This window comes from Hakea prostrata, chromosome 4, assembly GCF_041222555.1.
Source record: "Hakea prostrata isolate BN-2017 chromosome 4, UWA_Hpros_2, whole genome shotgun sequence".
Lineage (NCBI taxonomy): Eukaryota > Viridiplantae > Streptophyta > Magnoliopsida > Proteales > Proteaceae > Hakea > Hakea prostrata.
In genome coordinates, this window is record NC_142603.1 from 51,700,687 (window position 1) to 51,727,473 (window position 26,787).

Consider the following 26,787-nt stretch of genomic DNA (forward strand, 5'->3'; position numbering starts at 1 on the left):
ATAAGAAAGCATACATTGGCAAGCATGTGTCGTAAAAAAACCACATTCGCAAGACCTGCCAGTTGTTGATAATGTTCTCATGTGGAAACAACTAGGCCTGCCACTTGTTGATAATGTCCTCATGTGGTATCAACTAGGACTCTGACAGTAGTAACAACTAGGCTATTCGATGACAAATCAGAGCATAACAAAAGAAAAGATGTAAACAGGATCACCATGGTCGCAAAGACAGATTCATCAGACCCTTACTTGTATTCCATTTTCCATCTTAAACGATTCAATGTGATGCTTTAAGGTGTGACAAATGAGTTTCAATTTATAATATTTTCCCAGCAATTCATTCAGTCCTGAATCTCCCCTCTATAGAACAGAATTTGAAGATTCAAAAGCAACAATTTCCCTTGAATACATTCAAGTGAACAAACAACATTTCAAGAACTCTAGTGTTGCTTATTTTAAGGGGAAAAGAAAAAGAAAAAAGAAGAAGAAGAAGAGAAAAGAAAAGAAAAGGAACCTAAAACTGGCCAAACACCCAGGGAAGATGGCTGTTTTTAGGGTTACTACAATGGGGAAGTGGAAGCTGTCAAAAACAAATTGATAAAGGTTCGAATTAGTAATCATATAAAAGGACTGTCATCCTTCGATGCAGAGTTCCACGGTTCCACCATGAAGAGAAAACAGGCCACCAGTTTTGTGTTTGGTTCACTTTCTTGGGTGAAATTAGGCTCAATTTTGAATGTCCAATACATTGGTTGTGGACTCTAAGTGTTTTTGGTTGCCCTACTATAATGGGCCAATTGAGCACCAATATTAGGGATTTAACCGTATACAGTTCAAGATATTAGCTCTTGTTTTGTACCATAGTTGTCAAGGCATTGAGTGGTGGCACCTAGCTGTGCAGCTGCTTTTCTCTCACTTTGTTTCTGGTGTCACCTTGGTCAACTCAGCAACTCCTTTGACATTTTACCCACCTCAATCACCTTGTTTCACCTAGAAACCATGACAACTATGATTTATAGCAGTCTGGAATATTTATATTTTGCTTCCCCAGAACTCTCTTGAGTAATACCTCAATGGCTTTACCAGAATGCCTATTGCATGTGCTGTTCTTCTTGTGCGAGAGGTTAGCAAGGCACGAGTGACTTGAAGCTTCATAGTTTTTTTATTATTTGTTTCTCCAACAAGAGTCCGGTAAAGAAAACCAACAGTAATTTGTGAACCTTCACTTAATATACATTGATTCAGCTCCAATAACACCAGAACTTAATGGTAGATTTGGACAAGAAGACACAGAAGAACAAGACCAAAAAATCTTTCATTTATAATCTTTGTATTGTTACAGGTGGCTAGACTAGAAATGCTAAAGTTCAAAATAAATGCATAGAAAAGAATTGCAGCTTACACAAACAAGTGGATGGTGAACTCAGATAAAACAAGAAGAAGAAGAAGAAGAAGCCTTATCCCAACTAAATGCGGTCAGCCACAAGGATCGTTGCCTTCCAATCAGCTCTATTTGATGCCACATAGATGCAAGGCCTAAGCCATGCATGTCCTTTTGCACCACTTTCCCTAAGGTAATTTTAGGTCTGCCCCTAGCTCTTCTTGTTCCTTCGATCTAGATTAAATCATTTACGTGTACCAGGGCACTTAAGGGGCTCCATTGAACATGGCCATGCCACCTCAATCAGTAACCAGACTCTAGGGTTAAGGATTCTTTAAAATAATCCCCTATAATTTAGAGTTAGCCAAGGATCTTCTTATTTGAACCACAAATAATTAACACAATCAGAAGCAAATGGATAATTTCCTATGGATAGGTTTTGGGATGTCAAGGTCTAACCAAAAACCTAATGGGTGATTTTAGAACAAATGGATATCTACGGGATTGATATGGGTAGTTTTTGTGAAATGTTAGGTTGAAAGAAAACAGTGGGATCAATCTTGGGAGGAAAAGGGTTTAACAAAAGTAGCTTGGAGTGGTTAGGGAGGGTTTTAGGGACGATGGAAAAGGGATGGATCAAAAGTTGGGACGTTTCTTCAATTTCTTCGACTGGATCTTAGGCAATCTTTAGGTTAGGGTTTGGGGTATGAGGAAGTTTCCAGCAGTTCAGAGTTAGTTATATCTCTATTCTGTAGTTTAGGGACCATTTAGAGGAGGTAGGGGCTGAGATATGAAGTTTTGAGAATTTTTTAGAGTTTAAAATTCAGCAACTTCTCTAGGAAGAAGATGAAGTGTAGAAAATTTCAAAACTCAAGAAAGAAGGCCGGTTTGGGCAAACTGGGGTTAGATCTTAGTTCAGCAGGCTTGCGTGATCCTAAAGAGGCTATAATGGGATGTTTTGGGGCTGGAATGAGAGGTGGGATCTGAAAACGTGGGAAGAGAAGGAGATGGGGGTTGGCTTCTAGGGTTTGGGAAAAGGGGCTAGAGATGCTTGAAGGGATTGGGGATGTCTTGGACTTACTTGTGAATGGGTGCTTTGCCGGAATTCTGCTGATGTAAGCTTGAAGATGCTTTGATTACTTGAATTAATGCGGATGGAATGCTTTGAAGAAGATGAGATTACCGCTAGAATTTCTAAACTTCAGATTTACTCTCCAGCCTAGGCCGTAAGAGTTTCCTTCCCCCTGGCCCAAGCCTCTGTTTAACTCAAATCAATCCATCTGCTTTATTCAGAATTAAAAGGCTATTTATAGCCTGAATACAAGACTCTTTGACTTGACTTAGGATTTCGTAAGTGATAAGGATCCCACTGTTGACTAACTATTGAACTTAGACTCTAACTAATAGGAAATAGGAGTCAGGGTGGGTTTCCTTTATAGTTTAAGATACTACCACCTTACATAGACTCTTACTTAAAATAAACTCTGCTAATTTGAACAAAACATAGACTCAACAAAAATATAACTACTTTAAGATAAGGTTCCTAAAATTAAGGAACCCTATCCAGACAACTCAACCTAAACTAAAATGGACTATAACTCAACTACTGACCCAAACAAAAAATAAAGATAGATCCTTGACCCTTGGATCGAGGGGATTCTATCAAGACCCATATTCAGCCCCAAGGGGAGGGGGCTTGAAAAATGACCAAAATAGCCCCAGGGTATTTGGCCAGCTTTGAATGCCTTATGGGGTCAAGTTTTTGGGGAGCCCAACCTAGGATACATCAACAAGGTAAGATTACCCTTCACAATCTTAATTCTGCACTGAAAGACGGATTCAATTAAATTAGAGGACAAGAAGATATACCTATCAGGGGGTGTGACACTTTACCTCTTGAGTGAAGTGCATTTTGAATTTATAAACCACTTGGGATTGCTTGAACTCCCAATAAATTGCCTACAATCGCCTTAGCATCAGATAATTGCAGGGATTGAACACTTGGAATAATTCTCAATTGAAGCGCAAATGGGTGAGAAGCTTGGACACAATTAAATAATGAAAACAAGGTGAACTTTTACTTAATGAATGAGCACCCTGGCAAGCACTTGGTTGGTCGTTGGCATTTAATGTGGAGGTCTATTTATAATTTTATAGTTGAAATGGTATGTGAAGATTGATCCATAACGGATATACAATGATCACATTTAAGACCAAATGGCATGGCCGTTCGATGAGACGGCTCACTGTTTCAGAAATCAGCCGTTGGGTTTAAACTGTTGCACTCAAACAGCCTCATCGTTTCATGATCAGGCGTCGCAAATCTGCAAATGGCATCATCCAGTTCAGTTCTGGAATGACAGTTTGAAAACAATGCAACAAACGGCCTCACTGTTTTGTGAAACGGCACCAAAACAGGCAAATCTGGATCCATCTAGTTCAGCAAGGCTGGTTCAAGCCTGTGTTTGGCTTTTATGATTCCTAAGTCCTAACCACTCCTAAGTGCATTTTTACCCCCATTTAACATTCTCTAAGCCTATATAGGGTCACTTCATGAATTATGAATGAGTGTTTGCCAGTTACAAATGTCTTTACTGTCCTAAGTGCACTCCATCAATCTTCTTTTTTTTTTTTTTTTTTTTTTTTGGGGGGGGGGGGTGGTGGTTTGGTCCTTGTGCTTGGTCTCGAAGTCTTCACTGGTTTCTCAAGCTTCAAGTCCTCGAGTGTCTCGGTATAATGTTGCCTTCAAGCTACTTGATGCAATCAAGCAGCTTGTATTTAGCTTAATTATCTGCATTTGACCTGATCATCTAGCATTTACCCCAATCATCTACAACTTGATCAAAAAATTAATACTTTGTCATCAAAATACATGTGAGGGACGATGTGGCTTTCCCCTACAATATCTTTAACTATGTCTACATATGTACTTGCAACATTTATCTTCTCCATACAAGCCAAATTAACTCTCTAGTGGTAAACTTAAATGGTTCAGCCAATTATGCAATGAAATACCCATAAGTGCTCAAATCATAAGTCACAATAGTGGGAGGAGAAAGGTCTACGATGAAATGAATGCTGTGAGATACATTGACCGAGACAGTGAAACATGGTGGACACCTCATCCTTCTGGAGGATAGGGTCCTAAACTAACTGGAAAATTTGAAAAGCAGAAAAGGATTTCACACACAGTAGTTTGACCAAGTTATGCTCGTAAATATATGATGATTAGAAGCAGAATAAAAAGAAATTCTGTAAAAGCAGAAAGGCAATTTCCTCTTCCTTGGGGTGATCAATCAGCTAATGTGCAGTTGAGGCACAAAACACCTTCCAATTGTGCAATGGATCCAGTTTTCAGAATCATTTGCTAGTTATTGGTTTCTTTTGAGAAGTTGGACTCTGTTCAAGTAACTTTTTTGTTGACACCATCATTTTAAAAGTCAATGTATATCTCAAGGCTTCACATTGCACAAAAGCAGCAAGAAATGTTTTGTCAAAATTCACCTTAACAACAACAGACTCTGGAGATACACGCTCAATTCTTGTGGTCCCAAGGTTTTCCTTTTCCACCACTCTGATTGCATAATGTGTATTAGGAAGAAGTCCTCTGAGCCGATAATTTCCTGAAGAATCTGTCACTGTTTCTTCATAATATCCTTCTGATTCTGACCGAGCTTCAACAGAAACTCCTGCCTTTGGCTGACCAGGCAACAAGGAGACTGTACCCATGGCGCTGTCCAAGGATCATACAATTTTAGGATTGCACAAAAATAACATAGACAAGAATACAAGTGGATAAATGATTAACAATTGAGGAAACTCTTTAGGGGGTGGCACAGGGGTGCTGGAGTAAAAATTCGTGGGAATAAAACAGCCAATGTGTCACAGTACATCACATTTATTCTCAGTGCTCATCACCACAAATTAATTCTAAACTAATGTGAAAGTCCACAAGCAGACCTTTTTTAAAATGCATACAAAAAATTGACAGCGACTGCTATTGTAAGGGGGGAATATATAACAAAAGGAGTTGATGCAGTTATACGTAAGAAACAGGACTTATCTCATCGAGTTGTTTTGCAATTGTTTTGTGATAAATAATGTATTCTTGTATACAAGTAGTGGTTAGGGTCGATATGTTTCAGTGCTAGAATCCAAGTTAGAGTCAATTTTTTTTTAAGTTAGAGGACAGGGCTATGATTTCTTTTAATTAATTCTCAATATATAAGCAGCAGTAAGCCGACAATACTTGGTTTAACTCGAGTTTCTTGAATGAGAGTGTCGTGTTGCTGGCCATAGCTTTGTGTGCAGGTCTGCTCTATCTCCTCTGAATTTCTCTCTCGTTTCAGAGCTGATCTTCTCCTTCTCGTAAGTTTTTCTTCATATGTTCTCTTTAGATAATTATTCTCCATCTGCCCTTCTTTCTATCCTTTTTATTACCATTTGCTTACTGTACCCTATTTCAGACATGCATTGGCAAACCATCGGAATCAATCAAAACTCAGTGTTCATAAGTTCAAACCGCTTGGAATTTTGACTTAGGGTTCTCCTTCCATGAGTGACCTAATACCTAGGATTGGATCCCTAAGCATCTTTCATTCTTAGAGTTCCATACCTGGACCCTGTTCAGACACCACCCATGATTTCAACAATTTGGATTTTTAATATCCTTTGATGATTTGCTGATTGTGGGTTCAATCAGTAAAAATAAATGGTCAAGAACAAACTTTAGACCGATAAGATTGGCATTGGAAGAAATACTTCACCTTATTTGAAGCTGGCCTGAGATGTTAAGAACCCGTTCATGATTTCAAGGTCGAAGATGAACTATTATATTATTAACAATCAACTCAGGTGCTATATTTACATTGATACCTTTAATCATTATCAATTAGTGTCATCAATCCTAGGGGAAATATTATGACCACTCTCTATGTTTAGCCTCTATTTACTGATATGCTCCTTCTCCCCCATTATTTTTTTAGAATCCCCAGATCTCCAATGTCTAGCTAAACCCATTGTTCCTAACCAGCTGCCACTTACACTCTTGGTTGTTCTTCCCACCTTCTTCAGAGGACCCTCAATGTAGGACCCCACGTCCACCCCAGGAAGGCCCATAAGGACCGAAAGAAGGCTGAAGGCCTAGGGTTGTTGTCCAGCACATTGCTGAAATTTGACCCATTGAAGGGCAATTTTGTAATTTCGAGCAGTCCTAGTCAAGCACAGTTAGGTCTAGTCGAATTCTGAATGTGGGTAGGAGTCCAAATCTATTTTTGTTTTGTTTTTTTTCCTTCCAAACATTTAATTTTTTTTTTTTTTTTTTTTTTTTTTTTTTTTTTTTTTTTTTATTTTTTTTTTTTTTTTTTTTTTTTTTTATTTTTTATTTTTATTTTTTGTTTTTTTTTTTAAAAAAAAAACCCCCTCCTTTCTACTACTTTATTTTTTTTTTTTATTATTTTTAAAAAGGATTTCCCACAGCAGGGTGGTTTTTTTTTTTCTTTCTCTCTTTTTTTTTTTTCGAGGGTTTTTTCCCCCCCCTTTTGGTTTTTTTTTGTTGAAAGAAACGATTGTAGTAGAATGGCTTATTGATCCATGATCTCAAGCCCTTTATTTATAATTAAGTGGAAAGTAGAATATTACAAGGAATAGAATTCTATATGAATACAAACTCTAACTTAACTCCTATACAAACTCTTATTAGACTCCTAATAGAATCCAACACTCCCCCTCAAGTTGAGGCATAGATATTACTCATGCCTAACTTGCCTACAATAGGAAGGAAATCTCTTTCTTTCAATCCCTTAGTGAAAACATCTCGCTAATTGGTCTTCAGATCTTACAAAAGGCATGCAGATAAGCCCTTGTTCCAACTTTCCTTTGACAAAAACCCGTCAATTTCAATGTGCTTAGTTCGATCATGTTGCACTGGATTATTAGCAATACTAATAGCAGCCTTGTTGTCACAATATAACATCATGGGGTTTGGAACTTGGACTCCAATATCTTGCAGCAAGCCTTTCAACCATAGTAGCTCACAAACTCCACGAACCATAGCCCTATATTCAGCTTCAAGATTAGAGATAAAGCTACCACATTCTCGTTTCTTACTTCTCCAAGTAACTAGATTACCTCCAATAAAGGTACAAGAACCTGAAATTGACTTCCTGTCTGGAGATCCAGCCCATCATGCATCGTGTATGCTTCTACTTTTAGATTATCAGGTGGGTGACAAAAGTATTCCTTTTCCAGGAGTTCCCTTCAAATACCGTAGTATTCTCGATAACAGCCTTCATATGAGCTAAATATGGGTCATGCATGAATTGACTCACTATACCTACAAAGCATAAGCAATGTCCGGCCCGGTGTGAGACAAGTAGATAAGCTTCCCTACCAGCCTTTGGTATCTTCCTTTGTCCACCGGTTCTCCCTCTTTTTCTTTAAGTTTAGCTCCAGCTTCAATAGGGGTATCAACTACTTTACACCCCAACATTCCCACTTCGATAATAGATCTAGGACATACTTTCTTTGGGATAGGAATATACCTTTATTTGATCGAGCCACCTCAATCCCTAAGAAATACTGTAACTTCCCTAGATCTTTAATTTCAAACTCTTTGCCAAGATAGTCCTTCAACTTTTGAATTTCTTCACCATCATTCCCTCGTGATGACAATATCGTCTACATAGACAATGAGAAGTGTGATGTTAGTACTTGACTTCTTGACAAATAGTGTATGATCAGCATTGCTTTGCTTGTACCCAATAGAAGTCATTGCCTTCAAGGCGTCCAAACCAAAGCATCTAGGAGACTGTTTTAACCCATATATTGACCTCTTCAACCGACGGACTTTCCCCGCAGATTGTCATCGGAAAAACCATGTGGGATTTCCATATAGACCTCTTCTCGCTAACTCCCCATGTAAGAAGGCATTCTTTACGTCTAGTTGGTGCAAGTTCCAGTTGTTTGTTCACAGCTACAGACATAAACGTAACTCGACAGTATTTAGTTTCGCAACTGGGGCAAAGGTCTCCTGATAATCAATCCCATAGGTCTGGGTAAACCCCTTTGCAACTAGTCTAGCTTTCAACTTGTTGACTGATCCATCCATATTTTGTTTAACCACAAATACCCATTTGCAGCCCACTGGTTTTTTTTCTGGAGGAAGTGTAACCAGCTCCCAAGTGTCATTTTTCTTCATTGCCTGCATTTCCTCTACCATAGCTTCCTTCCATCTCTTATCAGCATAGGCTTCCTGCCAACTTTTAGGAACAGATACAGATGACAGAGAGGATATAAAAGCACGGTAGGAGTCAGACAAAGAGTTATAAGAAACATATTTAGCTATGGGATGTTGAGTACAAGATCTGACCCCTTTTCTAACAAAGAATAGGAAGATCAGAAGAAGATACCTCAGTAGAATCTGATTCTGGAGCAGGAGACTGAAGTGGTAACGTATCCCCTTTCTCCACCTGCTTTAGCCGGTTGTATTTCTTCCTCTGATAAGTCTGCACCTCTTTATTTTGGTCAATCTGGTTTTGAAAGACCCCAACAAAGTGTGTCTCAAAGGAGTGGTCTCCCCTTGGCTAGGTTCTTCACATGGTTCAGAAATTGAAGGGGGAGGATTAGAGTCCTCAGGTATACTGGCCGAAGTCTCCCCCTGGTCAGGAAACTCTTCTGGGACTCTTAAGTTGTGTTGGTGTGTGAAAGGAAGATCTAGAGTCGGAAAGAACACCTCTCCTCTAGGACTCTCCCCCCGGAGAGGTGTATAGTAAGGGCAAAACTCATGAAAAAGTACATCCATGGATACAATGGTTTTCTTGGAGGGAGGATGATAACATTTGTACCCTTTCCGAGTAGCGTAATACCCCAAAAAATATGCAGCGTAGGCTGCGGGGAGCCAACTTACTCGGTGGGGCCGTGGATTCCGGCATAACACACGCATCCAAAAACCTTTGGGGAAATAACAAAAGAAGAGGCTCCTCGAAGAATCTCATTAGGACATTTAAAACCAAGTATCCTACCGGGCATCCTATTCATAAGGTAAGAAGCAATGAGAATAGCATCACTCCAAGATCGGTCGTGCACATTCATAGCAATCATAATAGAACGGGCTATCTCTAAGAGATGCCGATTCTTCCTTTCGGCCACCCCATTTTGGGCAGCCGTATCAACGCAACTAGTCTGATGTATTATGCCAGAGTCAGAGAGATATCTTTGAAATTCACCATCAATATACTCAGTGCCATTGTCACCGCGAAGGATCTTCACAAAGTGGCATTGAACCGAGTTTTAATCATATTATGAAAATCACGAAAACATCGGAAAACTTCATTTTTTTGTTTTAAAAGATAAATCCATGTAGAACGAGAGTGACAATCAATAAAAGTAACAAAGTACCTATGGCCAGTGATAGACACACGTCGGCAGGGACCCCACACATCAGTATGAATTAACATAAAAGGAATATTTTTTCTATTATGAAGAGAAGGTAAATAAGTAGAACGAGTCTGCTTCGCAAAAATGCAAAGCTTCACAAAAAAAATCATCCTCATTACAAGAAGAAACTAAATCAGAAATATTTTCTTAAGAGTTCCTGAGGGGGGTGACCTAGCCTACGGTGCCACTGATGAAGGTCTGATATTACCGAATGGACCTGATTAGAAGATGTAGTCAGAGCAGAAGTAGATCCTTCAATCGGCTCGAGCAAATAAAGTCCATTGTCTAGTTTACCACGTCCAATCTCCTTCCCCGCTACCGCATCCCGAAAGACACAATAAGATGGGAAAAATGTCACTTTACAATTTAAGGCATGTGTAAGACTGCTGATAGAGAGCAAGTTAGTAGAGAAAGAGGGAACATGTAAAACTTTAGACAAAGACAAGGATGGAGAATGTTGAATGGTCCCTTTTCCAAAGAATGGAAGAATAGGAGCCATCAAGAATTCGAACTTTATCCTTTCCGGAAGTTGGAGAATATTGTAAGAAAAAAGAGGATAAACCTGTCATATGATCTCAGGGCTCCGGTATCAATAATCCAAGGAGTAGAAACTGAAGAAACTTGGAAGCTTGTAAAAGTTTTACCTGAAGTAGCAAGGTAGGAGTTGGTTTGATTAGTAGAGGAAGCAGTGGTAGAGGCTGTACCGGCAGTAGAAGATTGCAGAATACGTCGCAAAGAAGTTAACTCCTCTTGTGAGAGACCAACATCTGCAGAGGGTGCTGTGGAAACTGTCTCAGAGATATGAGCTTTCGATTTTCCTTTTTTTTGTGCTCTTTTTTTCTCAAAATCAGCAGGCTTCCCATGGAGTTTCCAACAATTTTCCTTAGTATGATAGGGTTTGTGACAGTGCTCACACTTGACAATCTCCTTAGCCGGATCAGATTTAGTGCGAACAGACTGTAAAGCTGATTTCTCCAAAATAGGAGTATGAAGCATGGCTAATCGACGACTTTCCTCACACTGAACAAGAGCATAAGACTGTTCTAGTGTAGGAAAGGGAGAACGACTTAAGACTTGTACTCTGATCTGATCGTACTCCACGTTCAAACCTGCCAAGAAGTCATATACTCGAATCTTATCAATGTGCTTCTTATAAGTCGCCACATCATCTGGATTAGTGGGGTGATAATCCCCATAATGATCCAACTCTTGCCAAAGAGATCGCAACTCAAAGATAATAGTGGGCCACAATCGGTTCCTTTTGGGTAGTCTCATGAAGCTTCTTTCGTAGCTCATAAACCCGTGCATCATTCCCCAACCGTCCATATGTTTCAAAGAGTAGCCTTCCGCATTTGGGCAGCAGATCGAGTAATAGATATCCACGGGCAATATTTGGAATCATGGAATTCAAGAGAAATGACATAATAAGAGAGTCATTCGAGATCCATTTTTCCCCGGGAAACGCCCTGTGGTAGAAGGTTTGATAGTGGTGCCCGTAATGTATCCAACAAGTCCTCTTCCAAAGAATAGTTAAGTAAGCGATCGTGACCAAATCAAATAATTTGTCCCATCAAATCTTACCGAAAGAGGATGAAAATTTGGGTAATGTTCAGGGGCCGTGGGGAGCAAAGAGTACCATCGATAGTTGCCATGTTGAAAAAATTGTCTGCAGTTCTTTAGTCACCTTGTGAAAAAAAAACTAAAACGTCGCACAATGCAATAGCCAAACAATGATATGATCAAATCTCCCTTTTCCCTCTTCTTCTGCTTTTTTTTTTTTTTTTTTTGAACCAAAGAAAAATTCTGGTCTGGTCTAATAGAACCAGAGACAAAAAAAAAACGAAAAATATGGTTCTGGTCTAGTCTATTTTGGACAATGAACCAAGAATTGAACCAAACAATGAACTAAAGAACCAAATCAGAAGTTGAACCCAAAAAACCAACCAAATAACAATCGATATCTTCTTCCACACACCTGAAAAATCAAAGATTTATGTTGCGCACGATTGGGAAGATGATGCAGCAGCAGCAGTAAGGTGAAGGCGATGGCGATGGTGGCTTCTCTTCTTCTTTCCTTTTCTTCTTGGCCTAGCCCACTGTGATTCAGTTTACCTAATCGCAAGAAGCAGCAGCAGGTTGTGGCCTGCGATTCTGTTTTTCTAATCGCAAGAAGCAGCAGCAGGTTGTGGTTCTTCTTCTCTTCTTCTTTCCCTTTTTTTTTCTCTCTGGTCTTCTAGGTGGAACTGAAAAATAGTGCAGCGGTGCGGTGCGATGGGTTTGAAAAGGGAAAAAATTTCTGCCAAACGATGGTTGCAGAATTAGGTTGTTGAAGAACAAGAAAAAACTGCGAAGGGTTTTGGAGAAAAAAAATCTGCTGTGGGTTTATAGGTTTGAAGACACAGAAAAAAATAGAAGAACATACTAATCGAACTTAGGCTCTGATGCCATGTTGAAAGAAACGATTGTAGTAGAATGGCTTATTGATCCATGATCTCAAGCCCTTTATTTATAATTAAGTGGAAAGTAGAATATTACAAGGAATAGAATTCTATATGAATACAAACTCTAACTTAACTCCTATACAAACTCTTATTAGACTCCTAAAAACACACCACCCCCCCCCCCCCCCCCCCCCCCCCCCCCCCCCCCCACCCCCACCCCCCCCCCCCCCCCCCCCCCCCCCCCCCCCCCCCCCCCCCCCCCCCCCCCCCCCCCCCCCCCCCCCCCCCCCCCCCCCCCCCCCCCCCCCCCCCCCCCCCCCCCCCCCCCCCCCCCCCCCCCCCCCCCCCCCCCCCCCCCCCCCCCCCCCCCCCCCCCCCCCCCCCCCCCCACCCCCCCCCCCCCCCCCCCCCCCCCCCACCCCCCCCCAAAAACCCCAAATTCCCCAAACCCTAGACCCCCCCCCCTTCTGGAACTTGACTCTGAACCCAAAACAACAAGGTTCAGATTTAGGTTTTCAACAGCCCTAAGCCTATACACCCTAACCGAACCCAATACACCCGCCTACAAACCATAAACAGCCTCTAAGCCCCCCAACACAGTGTTTTATGAACCTTAATTTGCATGTGACTCTTTATTAGATCCTGGATTCTGGCCCTCATCCTATTGAGGCTACATCACCCCTAGTATCTTGTTTACCCTTTTTGGTAATGAATTTTTATTCACCGAAAAAATAAACAAAAACAAAAACCATGCTAAAGTGATTTAAATTCAAAATGAAAGTTGGAACAGTCAAATCATGATGTCTTATTCACCAAAAGAAATTTCTAACACGTACATGACAATCTTACCAAAATAGGATTCTAAAAAGTAAAAACAAAACAAAAACTAATATTGAAAATTGACTCAAATTTGTAATAGTTCTAGAACTTCACTAAACAAACTTTTGACATAAAAAAGGACTCAAATAACCATACAAATTTGAACTAAACTAACACTACTTCAGTAATTTCATGTTCCTTAACTCCCCCCACCTAGTTTAGGCCCATTACAATAAGTGCCTACCAGACGAAGGCCCAACATGTAATAAACCCAAACCCTTACTTCATCACGGTTACTCAAGAGTCCACAGAACATCATCAACTGTATGAATGTCTTACCAACCCACCCAATACCCCCTCCACCCTTCTAAGTTTGCATTACTTATCAACTATCATATTCACCTATCTAATGGATGATTACCCTCACAAGTGAATTTTGGTAATAGGACACAATCTAGTTATAAAATACATGTCATGTAAGTTGCCCCACTAGAGGGCTGTTTTAAGATGTTACTGTCTTACACATGTAATAGTCACTAAAATCATTCCTCCCATGTACAAGTTGAAAACTAATCACCCAAAGAAAATGTCCAGTCATGAGTAAGGGTAGGTGATTTTCTGAATTTGAAATGTAAAAATGCATTCTTAAAGAATATTTATGTATAAAAAAAGAGCAAATTGTTCCAGCACCCCAAAACAGAGGCCTTTAAACACTGATGCTCCACTTTATCTTTGAAAAGCACAGTATTCCAGTTCCGTTATAGTGGTTAGTGATACTGTCGTAAAGACCATTCCTTATGTATAAGGTGGTGAAAAGACCTCATCTACCCTTCTCCATTAGACTTATTAACCAACAACTCTTCACGATTTCTCTGTCACCCCAACCTCTTTCTTTTCCTCGGTCCTTCATAAGGTTATTTAGGTATTCTCATATAATTCAAAGGATATTTTGAATTTTAAAAAAGGATGGTACAATGGCATTGTCCGAGGTTTTGATAGATCATCTCATTCCGCGGCCGCTCTCATGAAAGTTGATCTTCACAAAGCTTTTGATTCCATCCGCTGGGATTTCATTAGTGAGGTTCTTACCGCCATGAGATTCCCGCTGTCCTTTGTCCATTGGATTGAGACCTGTATATCTACCCCCCACTTCTCCATTATCACAAATGGATCCCCTGCAGGTTACTTCCCTTCGAGAGTGGGAATTCGCCAAGGTTGTCCCCTCTCCCCCTATCTTTTCTGCCTTGCTCTTGAGGTTCTCTCCCGCATCCTTCAATCCAACACGGACCAGCACCTTATCTCTCCCATCCCTAAGTGTAGATCCTCCAACCTTTCCCATCTTGCCTTTGTGGACGATCTCATGATCTTCTCAAAGGCTGACCACCAATCGATCTCCACCATTGTCTCTTCCCTCAACTCCTTTGAAGCCCTCTCTGGCCTCCGTGTCAACCTTAGCAAATCCACTCTATTCCTCTCTGGAGTCTCAGATTCCATTCATAGCTCCCTCCTGCAGCTCTCAGGGTTTAGCCCTGGCTCCTTCCCTGTGACCTATCTTGGTCTTCCTCTCATCCTTGGTCGGCTCACCCGCCACCACTGCTACCCAATGCTCGACCATATTAGTAAAAGACTTCAACTCTGGAAAGGCAAACTTTTATCCTTCGCGGGTCGAGCCGTGCTCATTCAATCTGTCCTCCAATCGTCTTACCTGTATTGGAGTGGTATCTTCTCTATCCCCAAATCCGTCATCCATTCCTTGGAATCACTGTTCTGTGCCTTCCTCTGGAAAGGCCATGAATCCTCTCGTTTCCTCCATCCCATCGCTTGGGACACTGTCTGTCGTCCCAAGTCCGAGGGTGGCCTGGGGATCCGTCAAATTCTTGATGTCAATCTGGCCTGTCTTCTGAAGCCCATTTGGAAGATAGTTTCGAAGAATGACTTGATTTGGGTTTCATGGGTCTACTCCTACCTTCTCAAGCAGGACTCATTTTTGAACGGTTTCTTGCCCCCCTAACCCATCCTGGATTTGGAGGAAAATCCTTCTCCTCCGCCCCCGCATTCTCTCTGCTATTTCTATCCAGATCTCTAGTGGGTCTTCCATCCTCTTCTGGCTTGACCCCTGGCATCCGATGGGCGTTCTCTATACCCTCCTGGGTCCCCATGCTGCCTATGAGACCCGTATCCCCAAGACCTGCACCCTGGATAGTTTCATCTCCAACGGTTCGTGGATCCCGCTCCCTCACCCCAGCCTCTCTCTAGTTTGGAGTGCCCTTCCACCTATCTCCAGCCACCCCTCGGACCTCACTATTTGGTCCCCTTCTCCCACCAAATCATTCACCACGGCCTCCGCCTGGAACCTCCTTCGATCCATCACACCCCTATTCCCTGGTCCCAGTTGGTTTGGTTCAGAGGTCACATTCCCCGCCATGCTCTCACCCTTTGGAGGGCTCTCAATCTTGCCCTCCCTACCCAATCTTTTCTCATTAGCCGCCAAATTCCCGCCAACCCTTCATGTTCCATTTGTTGGATTGCCTCTGAGGACATTGAGCACATTTTCTTCTCTTGCCCCCTTTCCCGTTCCATTTGGAACAGAGCCCTCTCTTCCATTTGGCCTCGCGCTCGTCGATCTCTTGGGTTTGCTAGGGATTGGTCATGGATTTTGAGGAACTTTGCTGGTCACTCTATTTAAGATCGCCTCGGCAGGCTAGTCTTCGGTGCCACCATCCACCATCTTTGGTGGGAGCGTAACATTAGAAGATGGACCTCCAAATCTCGTTCTCCTGAGCTGATTTGGAACGCCATCTGCTTTGATGTATCTTCCAGATTGATGTCTATCCCCCATCCCCCTGTGGCAGACTCCCCCAGAAATAGATTAATTGTTAGATTCTGGGATCTCCGCTCATCTTTTATCTCCCCTGCTTGAGTGCTTTGTGCTACTTGGTTTGTGGCTTTGTATTGCTTGTTGTCTTTAATATAATTATTTATTCATCCAAAAAAAAACAGATTGGACTAATTCCAATGGAAGTCCAACTTTTGGGTGTCTTCACTTTTCAATGATAAAATGGGGTGTCAATGTTTAAAGAGCTCTGTTTTGGGGTGCCGGTAATCTGCTCCAAAACAAAAAACACTGCAATCGAAGAATAAGGATATACCTGTACGCGACACGGGTAGCCTGGAAAACTACCTCTTTGGATTCACCAGAACCAAGTTCTATTGCCTGTGCAGGAGGTGAGAAGGAATATTCCTACAAAAATAAACAAGAAGTTATGGATCAACATCACCAATGTAAAATAAACACTTGAGGTTAGCTTTAACCTTTTTCTTTCCCATGAACATATCTAAAACCTCCTACCATTCTAACAAAAATAATAATTGCACTCAGGGGAGGGGGGGGGGGGAACTAAAGAAGGTTTCCTTATCATCCAATTCTCAATCTATCATATACCCATAGAAAAAAATATCTATCCCATACCAATTCTTAAATGCCAATAGAATGTAAAAAACAAAAATCAAATAAAATACTCCTAACAAGTATGTCCCTTCAACCTTCAAACTTCAAACTTCCTAAAGATTTCCAATTGTTAGTAAACAACCAAGTAGTGTTCCCAAATTTCTAGTATTTCTTTTCGGCAGGGGGTGAATAACTTCCTTAATTTTTCAAGTTAACTTTAGGATATTTTAACCTATTCTACCTAGCTCTACTTTAAAATGCTGATACAACCCTCTTTCTTGAGAAATCTTTTTAACTGGCAAAGCAATGTGCTTGCTTCTCGACAAATAAAAATTGTTTCACATACAAAAAAGAACAAGCATTAAGCACCTAATCCCTGGAGGTTTAGAATCCCAGAGCCGAAATTAAATATCTGCTTGTTGCTACAGTCATTATATGCTCATCTCTGCTCATTCAGACAGATCTCTGAGAAATCCATTAGATAATTTAAATTCTAAAAACCATATTTGATAAGTCAAACATTAATCTTTACTAAGTTCTGGTTATGGAAACTTCAGGGCCATCCGCAATGGCTTGAAAAATTTATAGCCTCCTTTCCCTCTCTCTAAGTCTTAAAAGACACAGGGACAGTTAGCAGATTACCTTCAGCAGAGGACGCAGGTAGAAACTTCCAGGAAATAGACTGTCAAAGAGGAAATGTCCACCAGCCTTGGTAACTGTATTGTTCCTGTAACCATCTTCACCACTCAGTGATAATAGAACGGCAGGAAATATCTCATTGACTTTATCAACAGAATGTATCTGTACGGAAATTTGACTAAGTTTCTGACATGAAAAGGAAGTGGGTCCAAGTTGTTTCAAATGATATCCAGGCTGCACAATTAAATAACAATGTAAGAACGGATGCCACTGTCAGTGGGCATAACAAAAGAGAAAACTTCCAAGATCCTGCATTTCCAAGATTTCATACATGGAAGCAAATTTTATTTAACAGTAAGAAAGGAACTAAGAACAGGAGTTTCATTCTGATGCAAAGTTGCAAACATGAAATCAGTAGCACCCAATCTTTACAAGTCAATGCAATATCTCAAGCATTCACATTAAAAAGATCCTAGAGTAAAGAAGGGAAGACAAAAAACACGTCAACATTACAGCAAGAAAACAACAGCAGTAAGAGAAAGTGATTAACTTAACACTCCACAAAATTGGAACAAAAATACACAGTTAATAGAGCATCAATGCATTATCTGCTTCAATATATGGCAAACCATCCCAGCCATTGCTGATCTAATATATGGATTAGATAATCCACTTTATCTATATTAGAACCTACAGTGATCCACACCACCACCACCACCCCCCCAAAAAAAAAAAAAAAAAAAAAAAAAAGAAGAAGAAGAAGAAAGCTGATCACTCCAAGTGAAGGGTATGAAGTATGAACCAAGGCATTGAACAGGCCAGAATGCTAGGTGACTCTAGCTTTCACGAAACCTGAATGACATGGACTGTCACTAAGCAACACCTGGATGATGTCTTAGAAACTAAAGCTGATAAAATGCATCAGATCGATAAAACGACAGAAGCAAACAATAATAAAGCGTCATGTAACCAAAAAGAATTTATTGCAACTGAATTAAAGAAAATAATTAATGGAGTAAATTTACTACAGAAGAGTGTACTGCCCACAACTAGGCACGGGGGCAAAATGATCACCCCACCACAGTGGAAGGTGGAAATCCAGCCCCCCATGAAGCTTGTGCACATCCTCGTATGTCACCATTTGCAAGCAGGTGCCACAGTACCTAGCAGGGATCTCGAACTATGTAACAACATACACACAAAAAACAGGATTTCCATACACAGGAAGCAGACGATTTGCTTGACAGCTATGGTCTAGATGTCAATGTCATGATCACAATATTAAGCAACAGGCAAGGTATGTTAATGCCTATAATCACAGTCTTAAAAGAACAGCTAGAATGTGCAAATGGCTAGAAAACATGGAGTGGATCTGAATCTGCATCAAATTTGACATTGTTACAGATTTTCTCCATGGGATTTAATGAATATACAAGGATGACAGAGAGAAATAAAGAACAATGACTTGGGTTCAGCTACGCAGAAACGTCCACACAAACATAAATTGTAGCTTCCCACAAGATAAATTACGAGCTGTCAGCTCTCAGATAGAATTAACGCAATAATGAAGCTGAGTGAAGAAACAAGAATGAAAACCTCATAAAAAAATACATCCAAAGAAAAATCTCTAAGTCATTAAAACAACTTCAATGCGTTCTATAAGACACATTCACAGATTAATCCAGTAGCATCATTTCAATGGGAGTAGTCTAAGAAATTCCAGGAAGAGAGCTTCCATTGCTCATACAAAATCATTGAAAGAACCCAAAGGTGGTCACTACAACCTTATCACATAGAACAATATATATAACGATCAAAAACATATATTTAAATGCCCAATACCTTTGAAGCCTCGACAACGTAACTTGTATCATCATATAAAGGGCCACCAATGAAGAAACCATCCATTCCTGTTGTGGTTTCCATTGCCAATTCACCTTTTTGTAGTGGAGCATTGGTGCTTTCCTTTGCAGCTAGAATTTTGATATTGACACCAGCAAGAGGTGGGGAAACTGATCCTTCAACATACAAACCCAGACGACTGAAAAAGGGAGGAATAGAAGATTGGCAATCATCACTGCTCACTGCAACCTATCAAAAATATAGAAATACTAAGAAACAAATCTACCAGATCAGTCAGTAGACTTGAATCTTCAAACCCCCCCCCCCCAACCACAAAAAAAAAAAAGAAGAAAAAGAAGAGAGAGACAGAGAAAGAGAGAATGAATGAATGTGATGAACCTACTTGATGCTGTCGGGGATAAAACAGGATGATCTTTTCTTTAGTATTCCTGCAGTCAGTCAGTCCCCGTTAGCACGGACAGTAGCAAAAGTTTACCATTTCCAATGAAAAGCCAGAATCTCAGTTAAGGCACAACTACAAGACTTGAGTCTTTTCTACCCAATATAACAAAAAAGAAATAATTGCAGTGTATTAATTAAGCAAACCCTATTTTAGTGATAATAGAAGACGCAGCATGCTAAGAAATGAGATCACCTCTAAAAACATATAAATCTATGAGTCTAAAATAATAAACAGGGGCAGCAAGTAAATTGAACTGCTGATGTTGTGCCATGCAGAGAAGACAGAAAAAACTACACTTGGATAAGCAGCCTGTTTGTTTATAACATGATAGTGGAGATAAAATATAGAAAACACAGCATAAATAAGACTAATAAAGATAAGAAATTTTCCTGACTTCAAGCAGTAAAGATGCAACTTTTTTTCTTTTTTCCCTTTTTTCTCCTTATTTTCGTGTGTGAGTAATAACAGTAACACTTCTGAACAACGTAAATGTTCAATTTACTGTACCTTGAGTCCCGAGGAACAAAGGTGAGTTTTTCCCCAAAATTAGCCCAGACAGAGTACTCATAAACTACAACACTCTGACCACTTTCACCAGATTTAACCACAGGAGTGCTGGCTTCAGAAACCACACCATCATTGTTCCATACATCTACAACAATATTCTTAGTTAAATCATCAGTGCTATGATGTAAGCTTTTGTCAACATGGATTTCCCCGCGAAGAAGATATTTCTCTCCTTTGAGATAGACAGGCTGTCAAAACACCACAATAAAAAAGAATAGAGATGACACAGCAGAGACGAATCAGATCCAAGATGAAGAACAACAAGGAAGTTAGAATGAAGAACCGCACCGAGGGGTTCAATGTGTCTAACTTCACTGAGGAGCCCCCAAATGAAACGCACGAATTAACAAAGTGAAGCTCATGTAGCCCGGGTAATTCTACACATATGCGCTGGGACCCTTTCTGCAATTAACGTAGAAAAAAATTTAACATGGCTGTCTCATACTACATAAGTACATATGCATCAGGATATACAGTAACAACGCCTTCAGATGAAGACATTACCTTAATAAGTAGATCTACTGGTGAAGCATCAGGATGATCAATGTAAGCATTGACATCATGTGTGGAAATTACATCGATCCAGTAACCTCTTTGCACAAAGAGAACCCCCTTTACATCCTCAGTTCCCACATCCACATCGATGACACTCTGCTCCCAGCACCATTTGTCATCCTCAGACGAGTCTGTTTTCGACTTATGCTGGACCTAAGGCACATTAGATTTCAACAAGAAGCCCTGAGGATTAGTTTCCATTCAAAATTTATTATTGGCTGAACTTCAAAACAGCAAATCACACGGAAACTATATCAAATAATAATTATGAGGAACAGATTGTTTTCCATTTGCATGAACATATGCCTATTCGACTGTTCGTGTGTGTGTCACACTTAAAAAAGTAATGGGTGTCATTCCCAGAAGCAAGGTCAGGAATCTGCTTAACTCACTTTTGCATAGAAAGAGAAGCTAAATATTAATTCATAAACGAAAATTTTTAGAAAAAGCACTCAAAACTGATAACCCATGACAAGCAAAGCATAAAAGGTTAGCATGAGGGTGAAGTACTCACAAGCAAATGTCTTTCTCTTCCATATCCAATAACAGGTAGGCTATATAAAACATAAGAGGATTCCTGGGGAAGAATTGAAGCAGGAAAACAGTTACCAAAAATTACCTCAAGCCTGTATTTTCCAGGGAAAACCTTTGGAAACATGAAGTCACTACTCTCTTGAGTCAGGGCAACTATTTTTTTCTCATCTGTCCTTCTACCAGCCAATCTTGTCAGGGAAACAAAAACAGATGCGCCACATATCTCCTTGCAGAGTACTGTTCCATGTAAGTTAACCTGTGCCTGAAATTTGTAAAGAATCCATGCAGAGTTAGTACCTTGACTTCTACATTATTCAACTTCTGCAAAACTTCACATATATTTAAGGTGCACACTGCACCAATACTTCATAACTGTGCAACCTCAACAGGCTTGGGGGTGCCTGACAATCAGTTTAGTATGACGTTAATATAAAATATACTCGGTGAGACCAGGTTCAAAACCTCAGCCCATTTTGCCATCTTGACCAGGTCAAGAATTCTTGAAATATTTCAAAGAGATGCCATTGATGTTTTAGTAGTCAAATGAGCTGGTTGGTTCTGAAACTTTTATGGAAGCTTATTATAATATTAATAAACATATTTAAGCTTTTAAATTGAAAACACACCAACAATTCAGTGATTTGAATTTGCACCATTGGTTAGCAATAAAGTCCAAATCCTTCTTGTAAGCATGTAAAGCTCTTAAATTGAAAACAAACTAGCAATTGAGTGATTTGAATTTGCACAATTGGTTGGTAATGAAGTCCAAATCCTTCTTGTAAGTATGCATTATTGCATATCCTACAAATAATTGAAACCTTGAATGATGTAAGACATAACTGACAAGTAAAGGAGGCACCAATCAACAAGTAAAACATAAAAAAATGACTTTGGAAATTTCTATTACAAAGTACAAAATCGTCTAGCATAATAACTAAGTCAGTATTCTAAATTACCAAATTTTCAACTATCACGTAGCAAACACCAACAAAATACCAACTATACAATACCAAATAGGTCATAAAAAGTTAAGAAATCTTACTCCTCCATGTCCAAAACTCCCAATGGCTGAGTGGACATAAATCTTGAGGAATAGGCAAAATATAAAAAATATTTGTAGTGTAATCTTGTAAGAACGAAAATAGGGGGGAAGAGTTCCAGCCATCTCCAAACCAAGACAAGAAATACAGAGCCCTTTATGTAGAGAACTATAAATATCAAATAGCACGGTTCAAGTTAAAACAGTTGAACGGAGGCATGTGATCGAAATATCAAAATCCTGAGATATCAACAATCAAGATATGACATTTTCATATCTATACGTTATCTCGCCTCAACCAGGTCAAAATTCTCAAGAATCAAGATCCGAGATCTCAAAAATCAAGAAGATCAAGGCTAATTCACTTTTGAACCAACCCCTTGGGCCATATGCCAGTTGATTAGATGGCTGGACTTCTAAAACGGCCAACTCATTGTTCACATTACTGTCCACAGGAACAGTATCACAGCCTATTTTTGTCTTATTCTGGTAATACTTCACTACTTTTTGAAGATTTGAGTGGTCCATAACTTTTCAAAGAGTGAAGATGTTCGAGTATATTTACTTTCTACTTCATTAGTTTCTATTTTAGTACGTGCCTCATTTATAAAGCTTAGGTTCTATCCTTTAATTCTAATTAAGTTTCTATTTTGTTATTTCTGAGAATATTAGCCAGCTCAGCAAAATCTAGTTTATATTTTAGGATTAGTAGTTTCTATGCTCTATATAACTTGGAGAAGCAAGTATTAGCACTCTATGAATATGTAATAGGCTGCCCTCAGCCCACAGATTATATGAAATTGATTAGTGAAGCTATGCTTCTACTTCGTATTATTCTTTTGTTTCTTGCTTAAGTGATAAGGGTGAGGACCTTGCCATTTAGAACTAAACTCCTACGGCTGAAGGTTTATATTCTATATAAGTTGGAGTAACAAGCACTTTATAAATATGTAATTGGCTGTTCTCAGCCCACAGATTATATGATATTGATTAGTGACACTACGCTTCATGCTATTCTCTTGTTTCATGCTTGAGTGATTAGAAGGGTGATGACCTTGCCGTTGCGAACTAAAGTCCCAGGGCTGAAGGAGCGTTGCTGTAGACAGCTAAAACCATCTATATTATCTTGTTAGAAGCCTGTTGTTTTTCCTTCAATCGACCCAGGTGTGTAGCTATAGTTGATTGAATCCTCCTTTATCTCTAAAAACCTCACAAATCCTGTTGGGTTTATTAGCCTTCCATTCCATCTTGCATTTCCCACATTGAGAATCATTCAATCCATCATTCTTTCCATCTTTCACCTTATTCACCAATAATTCTTGAATCTCTATTTTTGGTCCACCTCCATATTTCTCAATCCAACCATTGGAATTACATCGAACTTACAGCAATTGTTTACTACTGTGAAAGCTTCAATTAAAATGTGGGTTGGTCATACTTCTAAGTATTGGTTTGTTTCAGACCCTGTCCCTAATTAATTTTCCCTGTTTGTGGATTATTTGAGGCTAATTAATCATTGATCTTAGCTTTGCATTAGGTTAAAAACTGCATGTATATATGGATACATTTCCACCATTAAGGTGTCATAATTTGCAACCTTACTTTTCTGCCTTTTAGTATAACACAATTTTTTAACTCAGTAAATCCTATCAGTTCACTTGGATGCTCAAAATGTATTGGTTATCTGAATGACAGATTTGTTGGTGTTTTTAAAACTTCAACACCTCCTTTTTTTGTTACCTGATTTTGTATCCTGAAAATAATGTTAAGATAAGAAAATTCAGTATACCCATAAGTGTTTATAAATTATATTTTGGGAACATACACTTCCTTGTTTTAGAAGTAGGCCAACCAAGCTAATATAACCACATCTAACACTCAAAAGAAATATATATAACTACATCAAACATCAAAATAAAAACACAGGCATGAATATTGGCCAGCCAAAAGTAGGAAATGTTTTCGTGCGATGAATTTTAGGTACGCAGTTCAGACTATACAATGGTGAACTAAATTCAGGTGTAGCCAGCCAAAGTGCCATCCCAAATGCTAATGCATGAAGATTAAATATTATAATGGCTCATCTCTGATGACCACGTAAAATCCCGTAAGACTTCCGAGTCATCAAATCAGTTTCCGTTCATCATTTGCAAATTTTTAGAAAGCTTCTATCCCAAACTAGGATGTGTAGAGAGAAAGAAACATTTGAGATGAAATACAAAAACAAACTTCAAAAAAAAATATAAATGAGCTGCTAAATTTTACCTGAGAAAATTCAACATTCAGTAATGGACTGTTGACCACAACATCAACATAAGGAGGCAAGAAAAGAAGTCCAGAAGAACTCTCGGGCGAAGCTGCCAAGGCAGATAAACGGTAGTCACCAGGTGGAACCTGATTCATACAGATTCAAACAACGATGACGTGAACAAGAGTTAGAAACATATACAGACAGTATCAAGGGTTGACGGCAGAAAAGAGCTATGAACAAAAGTCTAATAAATGAAAAACCAAACACTTCGACTGGCATTCAATAGCTCCACTATGGAGATGAACATAATTCAACAGAAATTGACACCGTCTCTAAATTCCTTTTAGACTGATGTGAATGCTAATGCTAATGAGGACCAATTACTATGACAGTTAATTTATATTTGTACAAGTACATCAGATCAAAAGTAAGCATACTATTTAACTTTCTGGAAAGCCACATAGGACCAATCAAAACCATTATTAGAACAGTCAACAACTTCCACAAATGGTTGGTTTGATCATTCATAAATCATAACCAGGTACACCAAAGTAGGGTCATATTACAAAGGTTTGCAGCAGATCATCTGGATCAACCTCTCCACCATTGTCATATCATACATTGATCACTTCAGATTAGCAGTTAACTGGGCCCATTGGCTGTCCATGTGGGTATCCTGAATCAGTTATATACATATTATTTTTCTATTTTTTTCTTTAAATTTTTTTCCTCACAACTTTAAATCCCTAGGAAGCTTACAGCAACACCAACAAAAGATACCTGAAATCCAACCGGTGGATAAAGAGGATATCATTCGCATTGGCCATTTATCAAATTTCAGAGTTCAATTAATCAAACACACCCACATATTGGCATGCATGCCTACAGTTGTCCAACAAGCGCTGTGCACTCTATCAAATTCCTGGATTCTCGAAACCTCTATGGTGCCACATGGAAAATTATGACTGAGTTGAAACTTACATGTCAGCTAGACCTATGGGTCAACCCGTTCACAAACTCTGGGCTCCATCTGATCTGCCATGTGGGAGATTTTTAGGATCTTCTAGTGAAGACTTGTGGCAGCTTAGAGAATCTTTACCACTGAATGTGAATTTTTTACTATTTTTGTTTTCTTTCCATAGAGATGATCAGAGGTTGAGCCTATAGCTCTGATACCATGTTGTGAGATTAGTAAAATGTTCAGAGAACTCTACTTTATCATGGCCCCCAATTGGGAATTTATAGTTTACACTCTGAGGCTATCCTACTCTCAATAGGAAAAGAAATGCAAGAATGAAAATAGATAGGAAACTAGACTTAGCCAAATAGAAAAATATTTTAGTTAAAAATAAATGAAAGAAGAACTCAATCAATGACTAGACAACTGGTACAGGGATTTAACACCTCTCGGTTCTTGCATAGCTAGGGGCATTGTCCCTCTCACAACAATATGTTTATGCGGTCATGGGCGACTACTCTATTGGCCCAAAAGTTTAATATCTATTATCTAGGCCAAGTACGAACAGAGGTTATTTATTTTGTTCAAATGACGTCAGGTCTACTGAGAGTCATGCACATTAATTAAATAATGCATAAGAGGACTGATACATGTAACCTAATTAACACTTGTTAAGAAAAGGTCTATCAAGAGTTATGCACATTGATAAAATAATCCTTATCAAGGCTGATACAGCTTACTTAATTAGTCCCATTATTAGAATTCTATTTCAAGTACAAGTAGGAATACAATTATAAGGCTATAAATAAGCCCTACGCAGCGATAGTTCTATAAATTCATATTAATAAAATTCAGTTTTTAAGCTCAGGCATGTTTTGCTTTGCTGTTCCATCGAGAATAGTTTTCTCAGCAATGGTAAGGAACCTTTAAGTACATGAGATTAAGGCCGCTTGGAGCCGAGCAAGGTCTCCTCTACGGCTGTTGATTCAACCTTCATTACAGTTCAAGGCAAGGATCCTACATCCATGTAAGTGGCAGCCAGCATACCCCATCCACATTCCTTCTCACCTGTTCCTATTTATATTTTGAAATTTTTGGACTTCCTAAACCCTAAAAGCAACACATCCCATATCTTTCAATTTAGCCATCCAAACCCAACCAAACTTGGAGGATCATGTCCCTATAGTGTCATCTACTTCCTATTTAAGTTTCAGCCCATTCTGACAAGCCAAACCCTAGAAACAGAAAACCCTAATGTAAACGTCAAGCCAAGGTTGATTTTGATAAGATCTTGGAAGAATAGGCCCTCATTCAATTGAAGCTACATCAATATGAAAGGAAATGATCAGACTGACCTCTGCCGGCAATGGAGAATAACCGTCTCAAGGGGATACGGCCAGTTGCAGCAGGGGAG

General features: G+C 39.4%; 1 protein-coding gene across 1 annotated transcript in view; it reads right to left on the reverse strand.

Moving 5' to 3' along the window:
• LOC149019485 (Carbohydrate-binding-like fold) overlaps positions 1-26,787 on the reverse strand; it is a 52,790-nt gene that overhangs the window by 1,358 nt on the left and 24,645 nt on the right. The window contains exons 15-24 of the mRNA XM_089153484.1: positions 24,430-24,558; positions 21,211-21,387; positions 20,541-20,744; positions 20,325-20,438; positions 19,977-20,224; positions 19,410-19,455; positions 19,007-19,255; positions 17,168-17,398; positions 16,227-16,318; positions 4,886-5,114 (exon numbers count right to left, since the gene is read on the reverse strand). Coding sequence (XP_089009610.1) covers positions 4,886-5,114; positions 16,227-16,318; positions 17,168-17,398; positions 19,007-19,255; positions 19,410-19,455; positions 19,977-20,224; positions 20,325-20,438; positions 20,541-20,744; positions 21,211-21,387; positions 24,430-24,558 — 1,719 coding nt within the window. The remainder of the gene's footprint in view (positions 1-4,885; positions 5,115-16,226; positions 16,319-17,167; positions 17,399-19,006; positions 19,256-19,409; positions 19,456-19,976; positions 20,225-20,324; positions 20,439-20,540; positions 20,745-21,210; positions 21,388-24,429; positions 24,559-26,787) is intronic.